Below are 16,434 nucleotides of genomic sequence, written 5' to 3'. Positions count from 1 at the left end.
TAAATCCAATAATTCAATGTGACATTAACCATTTACAACAATAAGCTTGTGTTAACATACGTTTGAATTCGTTCCCCGAATTTTCCTTTTATACGAAATTTGACGATTTTCTGAGGAGTCAAAATTCAAACGATCGATATAAATTGATGCAGAACATGAGTACTTTGATATTCAAGTTGTCTGTTTATTTTAGACGAATGTTAAACTATTTAATGTTTAGCTAGAAATGAAAACCAGGCGAGGCTATACATATTCATCTATCATAGAAATAAAATACCGTCCGTGCGAGACCTGACAGGATAGTCAAGTACGATAACAAACCCCTTAGTAGAAATGAAATATAAAGTGGAATGCTGAAGCTGTCCTCGTATATTCCATGCAGGCCCCGGCGGATCCAAATATTTACAAAGAAGGGGGAAGTGGGTCCGATCAAGAAAATAAAATTACATAGAGAGACGGGTTCCATGCTATCATTTTCCACTCGTTTTTGGGCCAAATGTTATACAACAGGGTAGCAGAACCCTCGAAACCATCCCGATGTATCACTCACTGTACCTTGTATTTTTATTACGGTTACCACCATGTGACATCGGAATCCCGGAGATGACAAATAAAAATGAAACTTTGCTTTGTTTCCATTCATCCTCTATAGGTGCTCCATGTAAATCGACATCGAACTTTGATAATACGCGAACTGCTACGATACATCATGACTTCGGTGTGTGCTTTTGTAATGGCCTTCGTAATCAGAATGGTGAATTTTAAGAATAAATCAGAGTTCAATATAAAACATTTACAACAGAATGCTTATGCTTAGATACATTTGAATTTCCTTTTTATTCGGCTCAATTTTTACAATTTCACAATTGTTTGCGGCGTCAAAATTCAAACGATCGATATAAATTGATTCGATACCTGAGTACTTTGATTTAAGATGTGTAATTTCTATGGCAAGCCAAAGAGGACAAAATGAGCATTTTCTAATATTAAAAAATGATTTTTTAATATTACAAATTCATTTTCTAATATTAGATTTTTTATATCATAAAACACTGTATTAGTATTAAAAAATCATTTTTAATGTTAAAAATTCAATTGAATTTCTAATATTAAAAAACTATTTTTTAATATTAAAAATTGATTTTTCTAATATTAGAAAATGGATTTGTCGTATTCAATTACGATTTTTTAACATTAGAAAATCATGTTGTAATATTAAAAATTGTGACTGATTTTGCAATATTTTAAAGTGATTTTCTAATATTACAAATTCATTTTTTAATCTTACAAATTCAATTTGTAATATTACAAAATGTGTGATATTTTATAACATTATTAAATCAGGAATTTTTAATATTAGAAAATGAATATGTAATATTAGAAAACAAGTGTTTTCTGATATTAAAAAATGATTTTTTAATATTACAAATTCATTTTCTAATATTACAAATTAGATTTCTAATATAACAAAACACTTTTTTAAATATTAAAAATTCCATTGAATTTCTAACATTAAAAAAACGATTTTTTTATATAAGAAATTGATTTTCTGATATCAGAAAATGGATTTGTCCTATTCAGTTACGATTTTTTAATATTAGAAAATCATTTTGTAATATTAAAAAAATGTGACTGATTTTGCAAAATTGCAAAGTGATTTTTTAATATTTCAAATTCATTTTCTAATATTTTAAATTCATTTTCTAATATTACAAATTCATTTTCTAATATCAGAAAATCAATTTCTTATATTAAAAAATATCAAAAAAATGATTTTGTAATATTAAAAATTAATTTTCTAATATTACAAAACATTGATTTATGTCCACTTTGGCTTGCCATAAATTTCTTCATCGAAGCAAGATGCAACAATATTTACCAGAATGTCTTACGAGAATAGTTCAGTATAAAATCTGACATCCCGTGTGTATATATGTGTCGCTGATACATACGAAGAAATTACGACCATGTACAGTGAATGTAGGAAAAAAGTCACAGGAAAAAAGTCAAGGATAAAGTCACAGGAAAAAAAAGTCACGGATAAAAAGTCACAATACATGAAAAGAAGTATCGTATTCAAATCTGAATTATCATCTTAATACTTCTATTTCTAATTTTATTCAATCTATGACATATTTGTTCACCTTTTTTTCATGGGTATACCTTTTCAAGATACTTTATTTAATAGGAAAGAAATATGTTAACTGTCATCTTTTATTATTAATTGTCAAACTCATATAATCATATCACATGTATATTGTATTTGTATGTTTGTTTGTTTGTATATGCTTTGGATTATTGTAATCCCTCAATAAATTGATTATTTAAAGACAATAAAACATGACATATAAACTAACAATTAATCATTAAAACAAGCAAGAAAATATGTCAAATATGTCACAATAAATCAGTGTTTAACCCACATTTTATGCCAGAAGTAAATCTATGTTCACAGCAAAAGTTTCGAGTAAATCATACCAAGTCAGAGTACTAATATTATTGTGACTTTATTTCCTGTGATTTTTTTCATGTGACTTTTTTTCCCTGTGACTTTTTTCCGTTTACCTGTACAGTACTGCGCCGTAATTTACCGGCAAAAACAAATATGCCTTATATGGCGCCAGTCAAGCGTGATCAGCAATAAATTATCTAACCCTGACCTTCTTCCGTCTTTAATTTTAGAAACCAATTTATGACAATGTCTTTAATTACTTCTATTTTTATAAATTAAACCGGAAATTAGTGTTTCGTCTGCTACACTCAGGTGCCAAAAGTTTGTCAACTTTCACATGTACGCTAGTCCGGCCACGCCCCCTTTTAATTTTTCCGATACCGATAGTGACAATGTCAATGCATGTCAACTTTGTAATTGTTGGTTTAAAAATAGTAAAATAAGTAACTTTTACGGTGACTGGGTCAAAAATGACGTCATTTTCTTTGTTACGTCATTATTCGCGTGTTTGTAAACATGGGGAAGAGAGGTAAAGATCTTGATGTTCAAACCAAAGAAACCATTCTATCTATGGTTAGGAGTGGACTTAAGTCGTCTAAAGTGGCAGAAATCTTGGAGATACATAAGTCTACAGTTTCCAAAGTTTTGAAGAGGTATAGAGAACGTGGAAACAACGAAAACGCACCAAGGAAAGGACATCCCAAACTTTTGACAGTTCGCGGAGAAAACGCATTGACAAGGATTGTAAAGAAAGGCCGCCGGAAAACTTTGAACGACATAACAGCGGAACTTAATAGTGATACACCTGTGAAACTGTCTCGTAGAACAGTTGAACGTGAATTGAAGAGGCTTGGGTATAATAGGAGGACAGTAGCGAAAAAACTTGGAGTACGCGAGGTTAACAGGAAGAAACGCCTACAATTCTGTCGTGGAAAACTACATTGGACAGCTAACCGTAAGTGGAAGAGAGTTATTTTCAGTGATGAGATGACTATTGTTATAAAACCGGATGGTAAAGTGAAGGTATGAAGAAAACAAAACGAAAAATGGCGGGGTTATTGTCTTGGATATCTGAATCAGGGCCCGACTCGTAGTCTGAAGCTTATGGTTTGGGGTACTATTACTTACTTCGGACGAGGACTGCTTGCATTCGTTGACGGAAATATGAATTCGGAGAAATATATCAAGACTTTAGATGACTTTTTATGGCCTGTTATCATTAAACACTTTCCGAATAATGACTTTCAGTTTATGGATGATAACTGTCCCGTGCACAGGTCCCGAGAAACCGAAGCTTGGAAGCAGCGAAATGGAATTCAACCGTTTTTCTGGCCACCACAGAGCCCGGACTTAAATCCGATTGAGAATGTTTGGCTGGTCTTGAAAAATCACATAAAAAGAAACATTTTTCACATTAAAGACACGGAGGACCTAAAACGCGAACTTCGGAAGGCCTGGAATAAGATCAGTGTAACATACCTGCAGAGCCTATACGGAACATTGCCGAAACGTTGCCGACAAGTGTTAATGTCTAAAGGATTTATTACAAAATATTGAAGTTTTATGTCATAAATAAAGGTATGATTTTTAATTTTTATTGTGACGTTTGTTGTTTACAATAACGCCATATTGAAAAAAAGTTGACATACTTTTGGCACCTGAGTGTACGTCAGTGAAAGTTGATGTTTCCAAAAATGGCTGGAAAACGTAAAACAGTTGTCAGATGACATTAAAAAAGCGATTGTAGAAATGCGTAAGAGTGGACACAAACTGCAACAGATTGCTGACACATTGTGTATTCCCAGGGGAACTGTCTCAGATGTTATTGTTCGTTTTCGGCGCAGGGGGTCAACAGAAAACAAACCACAAACAGGTCGCCGTAGTTGGCGTGATGCAAGGGACAAAAGGGTGCTCGTTCGGCAAGTTCGGAGTGATTATTAGACCAATGAAAGGATGCTACCCTAAAATTCAATGAACATAGAGCTGATCAAGTATCTAAAAGGACAGTTCAGCGTGCTTAGTACCAAGAAGGATATCATCGGAGAGTTGTTAAGAAGATACGACAGGTGAACAGAAAAAAACGCATGAGATTTGCCCGAGAAAAGCTTCATTGGCGTGTTCGTGGTCAGTGGGACAAAGTTATATTTTTGGACGAAAGTTAGGTGGAGATTGGCACCAATAACCATATTTATATTTGGCGGAGAAAGGATGAGGCAGAGTCCGAAGATTGTGTATGTTCACCGACCCAGAGGAAACTTTCTGTCATCATCTGGGACTAGACTACTTACCATGGTGTTGGAACTGTTACAACAGTAAATGGTACTATAAATAGACATAAATACAATGTACATCGAGATACTCGAGGACAACTTATGGCTAGTGATTGCTCGGCATTTCCCGGAGCAGGATTGTGTGTTTCAAGACGACAATACCCCCATACATCGGGCCCAGGATGTCAAAAACTACAGGAAAACAATATAAATTCAATGGAATGGCATGCACGATCACCAGACCTAAATGTCATCAAAAATGTATGGCTCGAATGGAAAATTCAGTTGCAGCAGAGAGATGAATCATTAAGTTTTCAACACAGCCGCCGAACTGTCAGCCGTGATCCGTGACATCTGGGAACATCTCAGTCATTGTGGACTATATTCAGGGACTGTATCATTCAATTCCAAAGCGTTTACGGAAAGTGTTGGAAGTGAAGGGCGAAATGACAAAGTATTGAATAAAAGTAAGTACATTTAAACACATTTAATGATGTTTTATTTATGCAACGTTTTTTACGCTTCACCGGTGCCATCTTGGATTTTTGCCGGTAAATTATGGCACAGCACTGTAGCTAATTTGCATATTTCCATACATTTCATAGTTGATTCCAAATGGCGTCAAAATTTCAGTATTAACTCAGCATATATGATTGTTTATGCTATCTGGGTGAAAACGTTGGCAGGACCATCTAACTGAATGTTTTGGCAACCCAAAATTATGGACAAACAATAAGTGGTTCCGATAGAAAATGAAATCTCTGAGCGGGAGCACATACTTTTTAGCTCACCTGGTCGGAGGCCAAGTGAGCTTATGCCATGGCGTTATGCCATCACTTGGTGTCTGTCGTCGTCATCGTGGACACATTTTAAAAAATCTTCTCCACTGAAACTACTGGACTGACATGTTTTAAACTTGGCATGATGGTTCCTTAGGGTGTTCTGCACAAAATGGCAGTTGGGATTTTTGATCCATGAAAAAACATGGCCGCTGTTACTAAAAATAGAACATAGGGGTCAGATGGCAGTTTTTTTTGCATATAACTCAAAAAACCGTTGCCTTCAGCATCATGAGATGGACCTATTCCAAAATTTTCAAAATGAGCCAGCACTCCACAGTTTAGTTTAGTTTCGCACTTTTGGCTAGGGATGAAAAATGACATAAATGGAAACCGGTGGTTGCTATAGTGATTAAAAATGAAGAATCTATTGTTGATAAAACATTTTCTGAAAAAAGGGGACTTTTAAAAGTATTTTGCAATGTTTTATATATTTTCAATGTTGAAGGGGCTTTTTTTCAATGACAATTTGACTTCATTGTGAAAGTGAAAGTATGTCAATTTTTTGATTTGATTTTGATTTATTCCATTTCGTCCATGGGTGGACATAGGGCGACTACAGTTTCTCTCCATTCGCTTCGGTTTTGGGCGATGGTGTTACAATTCTTCCACGTTAGTCCTACTCTCTTCAGTTCAGAGTTCAAACCCCTCCTCCAGGTGTTCTTTGGTCTTCCTCTTTTTCTTTGCCCTTGGGGATTCCAATCTAAAGCTTGCTTTGTAGTGTTTTTATTGTTCTTCCTTAAAGTATGACCAATCCATTTCCATTTTCGGTCAATTTTTTACCATGCTAAATTTAATAAGTGGATTACAAAGTGAAATAGCTCAAAATCTAACCAGCGATGCCCATATGAGGAAGGGGTTTTTGAAGGGAAAAGTTTGAACAGTTTCAGGGATTGAAATAAAAATTTCAGATATTTTGCGGGAAATTTGATATTTTTAAACCTGATTTTATGAACTTTTTTGCAAATTTTCGCATATTTTTGCATGGTTTCTATGGTAACCCTTTATGCTGTGGGTAATTTTTTTCCAGAAAATTTTTACTGCATCCTGAAGGCCTTGGCTTGAGCTATTTCTAGATATATAGATTTACAGATGCTTGACAATTTTTTAAAGTGATAAATGTTACAAAGCATCAGATTACAAGACCAAAATTAGGCAGTTCTACAATACTGTGGAGTGCTGGCTGATTGGTCAACTGATGTAAAAGTTACGGCCCCTGAAACAGTTTTTATTGCATTTTTCTTATGTGCAACTTTGAAAATCTTCTTCTCAAAATCCATTGCACAGAATTCAATGAAAGTTCGCATTTATGTTTCTTATGGTATCCCACACAAAATAACTGTTAGGATTGTTGATTCATGAAAAAACATGGCCGCCATTACTAAAAATAGAACATAGGGGTCAGATGGCAGTTTTTTGCAAATAACTGAAAAAAACCGTTGCCTTCAGCAAATTTGTGGCAGGGTAATATTGTTCAGCATCATGAAACGGACCTATGCCGAAGTTTTCAAAACCATTCATTTACTAATGTAGGAGTTACGACCCTTGAAACAGTTTTTTTGTTGTTTTTTTTTCACATGTACAACTTTTAAAATCTTCTCTAAAGCCATTTAAGATCATTGAATGAAAATACGCATAATAGTTCTTTAGTGTATTGTGCTCAAAATGACTTGTGATTTTTAATCGGTGAATAGATATGGCTGCCTATACTAAAATGGAACTAAGGGGTCATAAGACAGGTTTTTGAAAAAAAATAAAAAATTGTTGCCTTTAGCAAAGTTCTGGTTCAGGTCATGAAAATGCTATGAATAATTTTAGTTAATTTTAACTTAGCCTGTCTAAATCCTCAAGTTTTTTCAAATAAACAAATGGTTAACCAGGTGAGCGATTCAGGCTCTCTAACAAATGGCGACTTTCGTGTTTTAATGATTTTCTAAGACGCAATGTTTTGCACGAATCCAGGTGTTGAAATTAATCTTCAAAGTACATTTCTTTTCTCTTTTTACTCACCTACCTTGTGCGCTCTGTCAAAAGAGTTCACTCGACATTTGAAAATAGCTTTATTCCAGATCAAATCACTAAACAACTGAATGATAACGTAATGGCCCAAATATTCCGTAAATTACTGGTATCTGAAAAAAAAAAAAAAACATATGGTATTTGAATTGTCGGGTATTGGTCGACTGGTCACGTGGTTAATTAGCTCATGAATTTTCATTTTTGGTGATCGCAGTTTTTCTTTGTATGTATGATTTTAGTTACTTTGTGTATGTCTGTTTTCCATATCTGGTCTTCGTCCCTGGATTACATTCTTTTGATTACTGCTATAACACTGGTTCCCTTGATTACTCCATATGAAAATATTTTGCAAGATCTGGTGATTATTTATAAAAGAGTATCCTCCTCTGGATTCTTCTTTTTTCACGATTTAAAATAGGTAAGATGGATGCAGATATTTTGAAAAAAAGGGCTAAAAAGGGTGTTCCAGACCCCATTAGCACATTTTTTGCACAGATTTAACGAAATTAACAACAAAAATCTAAAAAGACTTTTAATCCCCGGAACCCCATAGAAGAAACGGAGGTACCACTTCATTAAAAGTATAAGACAAATATACCTCAACCATTTTATTCCATTCTTAAAATGCAATTATCAAACAAATTTAATACGTGAAAATCAGCCCCTAGCCAGTAATTTGCTTAGATCGGAATGAAAAATGGGTGTCATGTTGCCCTAGTCCGTATAAATATTAAATGTATGATGAAGGTGAAACCTTTTAACGCTCCCGTAGAAACATCAATTAAAAACAACTTTGATAATTTTTGTCAGCTCTTATTTGATATATTATACTTATAACCTTCAAATATAGTTAGTATTGTAATGATATATGTCCTAAAGCATAATACTAATTGTCATGGTCTGATATATCAATTGGCCGAAAATGTCCGGCATTCATAAGGCCAAAAAAATGTCTGTTTAGGGTTATATTCCTCCAAAAAATAGGGTAGGTCGGTCGGCATTTTCATTTTATTTTTTTCTCGACTAAAATTGAGCCTATATTTGTAAAATAGCATCATGTTTAAGTCATAAAAGTGTTTGGTTTTAAGTAGAAAGTTTAATTTTTAACATACACACCTATTAATCATGTTTTTTATTACAATACATATATTTGTTGTAGGAATTTTGAACAAAATATAAGTACACTGTATTTATGTAATATAAATAAGTCTCCTATTCAAACGCTTTTGTGACCTGGTTTTTAACGTACTTTCGGTTTTACCGGAAATGATCCGTATTACGCCGGAAATTGGCGAAAATTATCGAATTTGTCAATTTTGGAGAAAAAATGTATTAGAGTCGGGAGAAAAAATTAGGGTCGGTCGGGAAACCCGAAACAGACATTTTTTTTGCCTAAGGAATTATTGGTTGTCATGGTTCGAAATGTCTTTGGATCGAATTGTCCGGCACTGGTAAACATTATGGTTCTTATAATTGGCGAAACGTCTTAAAAGATTTCTCTTATTCAATTTAGTTTCGCTTCATTCTGTTTCAATTTGTATCGTTTAATTATGTTTTTATAAGGATTTTATTAATTTTATCGAATTGTTTCGTTTCGATTCTTTCTTTTAGCGATTATTTTCGTTTCGTTTTGTTTTGTTTTCGTTTTGGAATTTTTTATGAACCGAGAATTATGGGTAATATTGATAAATTAAATTTTCGTAAACATCTGGGCACAATACTGCAGACTTACGACCAACTCTAACTTGGAAAAGCTATGATTCGATTTGTATTTAATTATTGAAACTGGCGAATATTTTCCGAAACTGGTTTGGCTCTCAATCGCATATATACAAGTGAAGTTGACATTATACTGTTTTTCAGCTCCCGGAAATAAAGGTACAAACCGGATATTGATGCTTTTTCTTGCCATAAGTATACAGAAACAAGTTGATAATACAACCATAAACGAAAACACGCCCGGTTTACAACTTTTCCAATTTTCGGCCATCCAACACGGAAAGTCGTATTGGCCCATTTTGCATCGACTTTGTGTTTCCGGTTTCACTGAAACCTTTGCATTTAAATTGAGATAAAGACTTCGGAACACGTTGTTCTGTCACAAAATATGATAGAAAAAAGTTTTTAAAAGATGGGAAGACTGTTACAAGACATGGGATTCTCCTATACTATACTTGACTAGGCTTTTGTGAAGCTTTGTGTCTGTTTAAATTTAGATAAAGCTGTTTTTGCACCAACTCTTGAATTCTACAGGTTTTTTTCCAAAACATTTGTGTGTCATTTTCTTTATGGTCATATCATTTTATTTGTACTGGTATAATTTTAGACGGAGATACAAGAATTGGTTTATTATGACAGTATAATAAAAAAAAATTGTCGTTCTCCTTTGAAGCAAAAACAATACAATTTAAGATATGGTATGTGTATGAATGTGGAGTATGGACTGTGGGTTACTGTTCTCATAGTCAGCAAAGCCATTTTCTTAACCCCCACCCTCACTTTCCCTCCCCCCCAAAAAAATGACTCGCGTCGACTCCTCTATAAGGCAGTGTCTCAGGTAATGTGAAAGTACTATTGTTCGGTTGTGTGGTACCAATTTTCTTGGTTTTCGTGGGTGACCCAGACTACGAAATTTGGTTCCAAACGAAAAGGAGACTTCAATTCATGTGTATACTGAAAACCCCAAAACAACGAATTCACAAACTTGTGTATCTTTCCTAATCCATGAAAATTGATATCCACGAATTAAAGTACTTTCACAGTAATCTAATTCAGATCATCTATGTCGTATTGGTCATTACTGATTGAAGACATGGGAAAACCAGCTTAGTTGTGCAAAAAAGATCAAAAAGCATTTGCATATTTTTTTTTCTGAATTCGTGCTATGCAGTTGTATGGAAATGAGTAGGCAACAAACACAGTAATTGGTAACAGTAATAGGTATTGTGTCATATTTTATTTTGAATAGTTCATACAGTAGAAATGATGATTGGTAGCTATTATTAAAACTGATATTGTGAGAATTGATATCTATACAAAATGAGAATACTTCTAAATCAAATTCTATATGAAAAAAATGATTTTTAACACTGTAAAACGCTTATCATTTTTTTAATCGTGAAAATTGATACTTGCATATGTTCACTTGACAGAAATAAGCAACAGAGAAAATCATTTGTTTACAGTACTCCTGAATTCTTTTGCAGTACAGTAAAACCTGTCCAAACCAATCACATTAATTTAAACCAAACCTTGTCTGAACCAAAACTGAAATTGAAATGAAACCCTGTCTAATGCAATCACTGTAGTTGAAACCAAAACCTGTATAAACCAAATGCCAAAATAAAAACCCAAACCTGTATAAACCAAAACACTAATTAAAATTAAGACCAAAACCTGCCTTAATCAAACACAGAAATTAAAACCAAAACCTGTCTAAACGGAACTTTGAAATTAGGATCAGAAACTGTCTGAATCAAACTTTTTAAAAATCTAAGTTAAAATGCTAGTATATTATAAACATGGATATAACGAACTGCTTCAACAGAAAATATTCTTTAGTCTTCAAGAGGTTCAGTTTGGACAGGTTTCACATTATATAGAAGAAAGACATAGACTTGGACAAATGTACATGTAGTGCCTTATTTGGAATGACGGAAAATGTATAAAAAAAACTATTCACAAATAATAACACGGTAAAAATAAATGTAAGATAATGGAAGTAAACAAGGACAAAACAAACCAAAAACAACAATTTAAAGATATATAACAGAAAAAAACACCAACATAAGTCATACTCTGTTACAATAAATAAAAACAAACAAACATAATACACAACATAACAAACAAAGACATCCTAAAATATCTATTTATGATTAACCAAAAATAATAGGTATGCATATGAAGCATGCTCCTGTATTTTTTTTCAAATATGAAAAAGTTTACTGGCCCCGACCAAAGCAAGGGAAGCAACTCAAGAGTCCTCTGCATCCGATGTAACGAATTTCTATCCTCTTTCCTGTCGTGTCGCATGAGCCGTCTTCTCCTGTTTGTTTCCTCTGATTTATTTTCTCCTCTAAAAACAAATAAAAATACTGATTACTTATATTTGATAATTTCAAATGATTATTGAAAACATATTGCCATAGGGTAGCTTGAGTTCGTTCCGATTAAACATTGATTTAAGCTTTCCAGTTAGGTTAAACACATTTTATTGTCATATCTACTCCTATAAGAATGTCTTCAAGTCAGAAAATAACTTGTCAGACAGTCTGTAGCATTATTGAAATACCGTAAAAACTTACTTTTCTCTTGGTTAGCTCTTTTCTTCATCTCCTTTTTAATTTCTTTTTCTTTCCTTTTCTTCTCTTTTCTTGCCTTTTTCACGTCCCCTATAACCTCATCATGCCATTGTTTCCATATTTCTTCTATTTCCGATTGGTGCTGTTCCACTTGCATCTTTTTGTATTTTTCTTCACGTTTTTCTTGTAGTTTCTTCAACTTTTTCAAATCTTTTTGTCTCGTTTTTTCAAGCTTTTCAATTTTCTTTCTCTCTTTTTTGCTCAGTCCCTATGTAATAAAGTAATTTCAAATTTTCTTCATGAAAGTTGTGAAACATAAATCATGTGTTAACAAAATCAACATTCTTTTCCATTTCTGCCTTCAAGTGTACTTTAGACTTACTGAAGGAAAGTGATACATGTAAAAGGGTTTTTGAAACTAGAACTCGAATTGTATCATTCATCTTCCTTTTACTGTCTGAATTAAAGGTTACCTTTAGCATTTCTTCAGAAAATAAAAATCCGTTGTCCTCAAACTCTTCGTAATGTTCTGAAAAATAAGGTACATACTATTTCAATTGTCTTAAGACAAGTCGATAGATCGTACATGTGTCCATAGATCGTACATGTGTCCGTTGTTATTACTATTTCTTTCATATACATGTTGTTTTATCAATTAGATTTGTGTAGGGGAGTATAAATGGCTTGGAAAGTACCATTGATATGACTTAGATATCTTTGTTTTGCTTTGAGCATAATTTTGCAAATAATCTTTATGACCTAATGAGTATTGTCAAGCAGAAAACCAAATACTTTATGGGTGAATTAACCAGGGAATGCTCGAAAAATTTTGATTGATTACTGGACGTATGAGAAATCACTGGAGCGGGTCCACTATAAGGATACTTAGCCCGTTCCTTTCAAGAATTTCTAGATTCCCCACTGCTCTATCTTATTCAGAAAGTACATACCGGATGATTCGTCGTCGTATGATGTAATGGCGATAACATCAGTACCATCCTCAATAGCTTGTTCTTCTACAGTTCTGATATCGATGTTACTACGTGGGTTAATGGCTTCTTCACTGACCTTCAAAAAGTTAAAATTCTTTAGTAGCGTGTTAACATTTACGGTTTTATCAACTTGAAGCAAATGTTACACATAAACCAAAAAATAACAAAATATCTTTAAAAAAGAAGTAAAAAATGGTAATGAATTACTGTATGTATCGCTTACGCCATATAATATTATACCTTGGTTTCCTGTGATCCTTCCTCCCCAACCCCCCAATGACTGACTTATTTTCAAGTTAACTAACAACAAAAAAAGGTACCAAATGCCAACATTTTACAGATGATAGTCAATTTGCGGATTCCTCAAAGTTGGGGTGGTTATTAAGTGTAAGTTTTTGTAAAAAAAAATGGGAAAATCAGAAACGTGCCTGTCATGACCCAACCAATCTGACAATAAAATATCACTCAAGGATGCTTTCCTCTACTTAAAAAGTCCAATATTTATCTCTTCATCGCTGCATTTGCTCTGAAATTTTTTATAGAATGAGGTTTTTGATAGTCATCTTCCCTTGAAATGTTGATTTTCAGTGCATTTCAATGAAATAATAACTCTTTTATTTGGCATTCCTGTTAGTATTGTTTTACGTTGCCCATAATAATAATACCTACCACCCACGAGATGGCAGCACTGTCTTGTCCAACTTTGATTCTGAAGAATTCCTCTACAAATACGCAACGAAATACAAGTCAAACTTCGATATGGAAATATCCTTTACTGAGTAATAACACTGTTTCATTTCTATATAACTGCAAAGAATGATTTCGGTATGAATTGGCGGGGTCAGTTATTAATGATAAACACCGGGATCCCCTATTGTCAAATATGTTAATACACAAGAGTTAATTCATATAGGCCCAGGGAACGCACCTTTACGAAAAGCTTGATTTCACAGGTTTAAATACGTTACCTTGATTTTTTAATTCGCACCTTTACAGTTGCATGTATTGAAAATATCGGTAAACGCCACCATTACTAAAAGTTAAGGTCCTAAATTTGCCATTAACAATTCAGATATGCATGTCGACTTTCGTAGGTCATGTTCATATCTTGCATAACATACAAGAGTATTTTTTTTAAATATTACATGTACATTGTATATCCCAATTTAACGAAATTTTATTACCAAGTTGCTCTTTGCTTATCTTCCTTTGTTTTGGTAGGTTTATGTCTTCAACAGGGGTAAAACCATCTCCAGCAGGGGGCGCCACAGTCTCAGCTGCAACAACACCAACTTTCTTAGCACCCATATTCTGAAAGGTAAAAAGATTCCAAAATATAGACGCATTGCTCATTTGGTTGTACCGTCTGTGATTTTCTGTTTGTCAACATTTCTGAACATTATTTGTCAGTTTTTGTCAATTTTACACATAATTTTCCAAGAAGAGGGAGTGCCAACTCCTTGCACCCCCTTTCTGAATCCGCCACTGTTTTAGTCATGTTTCCCTTATATTTGTACGTCCCTGCCTTAAGCTTAAAGAATAAATAACTTACCACGTTATTACTCTTAATAAGCACCGAATTTGTCGTTAAACAATAAAAAAGTTCTAATTTGTAATGGTTGTGTAAAATGCGTCTCTACACGAAGCCGATCAGAGATCCTATGAAGACGTTGTCAAGTGACGTTCGGTACGATTTGCACGACACAAACGCCAGACCAACATTTCCGGTTCTCCGTTTACAGCGTATTGCAGTGATTAGATTTTTAAACGTTAGTCATAAATATCGAAAATTATAGATTTGATATGCCTTTTTTTCTGTTTTGTCAACATTTCAGAACATTCGGCGTTTTTTCCTGAAATTCGAATAAAAATGAATTTTGACGAAAGTAATTTCTGGGTCTGAAGTATAGAATAGATTGTTAAATATGAATTTTAATCATGTTTAACATTTTTGTGTAAGTCCCTCCCTTAAGCTTGAAGAATAAATAACTTACCACGTTATTACTCTTAATATGCACCGAACTTGCCGATAAACAATTAAAAAGTTCTAATTGGTAAGAGCTCTGTAAAAAGCGTCTTTACTCGACGACGATCAGAGATTCTATGAAGACGTTGTCAAGTGACGTTCGGCACGATTTGCACGACACAAACGCCAGACCAACGTTTCCGGTTCTCCGCTTACAGCGTAACGTAGTGGCTAGGTTTTTAAACGTTAGTCATAAATCGAAAATTATAACGCATTTTTTTATGATGTGCATTCATTATTATAAATCAGCAGTTAAACACCAACAATAAATAAATATATGTTTATTGAAGCAAGATGCAACAATATTCATTAGAATCTACTACTAGATTTTTTCAGTATAAAGTGTATTATGCATCGTTGATAAAAAATAATGGTTGATCTGGTGATCATTTTTAAAAGGTTATCCTCCTCTGGATTCTTCCTTTTTCACGATTTAAAATAGGTATACAGGGATGGATCCAGACATCTTGAAAATGGGTTAGAAAAAAAGGTGTTCCAGACCACATTTGCTCATTTTTGTCCGAATTTAACGCCATTATCGACAAAACTCTAAAAAGGGTGAGTTTTATCCAGGAACCTCATGGTAGAAACTGCGATATCACTTAATTAAAAGTGGACCATTTAAACATTTGGCCTGCATTTGACAAATCGGTAACTCAGCCATTTTTTTCCCATTCTTTAAATGCAATTATAAAAAAAATATGTAAAAATCAGCCCTAATATGCTTAAATCGGAATGACAAATATCGGTCATGTTGCCCTAGTCTGTATAAATATATGAAAATCTACCCGGTTTATAACTTTTCTAATTTTCGGTCATCCTATACGAAAAGTCGTATCGACTTCGTGTTTCTCGTTCATCAATTAGAGCTGCATTAGCTGTCATTTTCGTAATTTTTTGTTTCTGTTGAAATATGTCTTAACTAATTATTACCACTAAAATGTACTTTTCTGGTACAATTTCATTTGATATCCACAAATAAAATGCATTAGATATGTGAAATAGATGTGTATATACATGTATTTATTCTTTTGAAATTTACGTATTGTGATACAATGCGGCTCAAATATGATCATAATTTATTTGAAAACTAATCAAGAAATAGATGAAATGAAATGAAAACAAGACAAATGTATGGACTGTCCGGTATTATTTATATATGATAATAGCGTTATGAACTGCCTGATTCAGCAATGACCCCGTATTGGTTCTTGGTTAGTAGTATTGACCCTCGGCCTAAAGGACCGCCAACCTCGAATCAATATCAAGACCAATAAAGAATCAGCCAGTTAGTTACACTATATTATTACTGTTGACAACGAACTCCGATCACAGTATTTAAATATGATTGAAAAAGAACAAAAGAATTCTTGTGTACTTACTATACATATATAGATGTGCATGTCATGGTAATGAAGTGGAACCTGGAAGATGTGTGATAATATGTCCTGAAAATTCTGTAAAATGTCCACAACATGGATATTATTCATTCTCATTTTCGCCGATAACTTCCGAGAAATAAATTGACATTAGCT

At 33.5% G+C, this 16,434-nt stretch overlaps 2 protein-coding genes across 3 annotated transcripts; one reads left to right on the top strand and one right to left on the bottom strand.

The window, feature by feature from the left end:
* The first annotated feature begins 2,968 nt into the window (after positions 1–2,968).
* LOC148610813 (uncharacterized) lies at positions 2,969–3,481 on the top strand. Its single transcript, XM_088543241.1, has one exon. It carries the CDS (start codon positions 2,969–2,971, stop codon positions 3,479–3,481), a length of 513 nt encoding a protein of 170 aa, XP_088399367.1.
* A 7,036-nt stretch (positions 3,482–10,517) lies between these two features.
* LOC148610812 (uncharacterized) lies at positions 10,518–14,961 on the bottom strand. Of its 2 annotated transcripts, none has more exons than XM_088596185.1 (7): positions 14,868–14,961; positions 14,058–14,184; positions 13,543–13,595; positions 12,832–12,949; positions 12,355–12,410; positions 11,885–12,149; positions 10,518–11,655 (listed from the first exon to the last, which is right to left on the bottom strand). In XM_088596185.1, exons 2-7 carry the CDS (start codon positions 14,179–14,181, stop codon positions 11,522–11,524), a joined length of 750 nt encoding a protein of 249 aa, XP_088452311.1. In that variant the 5' UTR covers positions 14,182–14,184; positions 14,868–14,961; the 3' UTR covers positions 10,518–11,521. The 2 variants fall into 2 exon arrangements, with proteins under 2 accessions (XP_088452311.1, XP_088452312.1); XM_088596186.1 differs by lacking the exon at positions 14,868–14,961 and adding an exon at positions 14,426–14,619.
* Between the last annotated feature and the right edge of the window lie 1,473 nt (positions 14,962–16,434).

The sequence above is a fragment of the Perna viridis genome, chromosome 8 (assembly GCF_037379345.1).
Source record: "Perna viridis isolate PV_CMFRI_1.1 ecotype Kerala chromosome 8, ASM3737934v1, whole genome shotgun sequence".
NCBI classification, from domain to species: Eukaryota; Metazoa; Mollusca; class Bivalvia; order Mytilida; family Mytilidae; genus Perna; species Perna viridis.
Note: the sequence above shows the minus strand (reverse complement) of the source record. Positions and strands in the feature narration are given on the sequence as shown.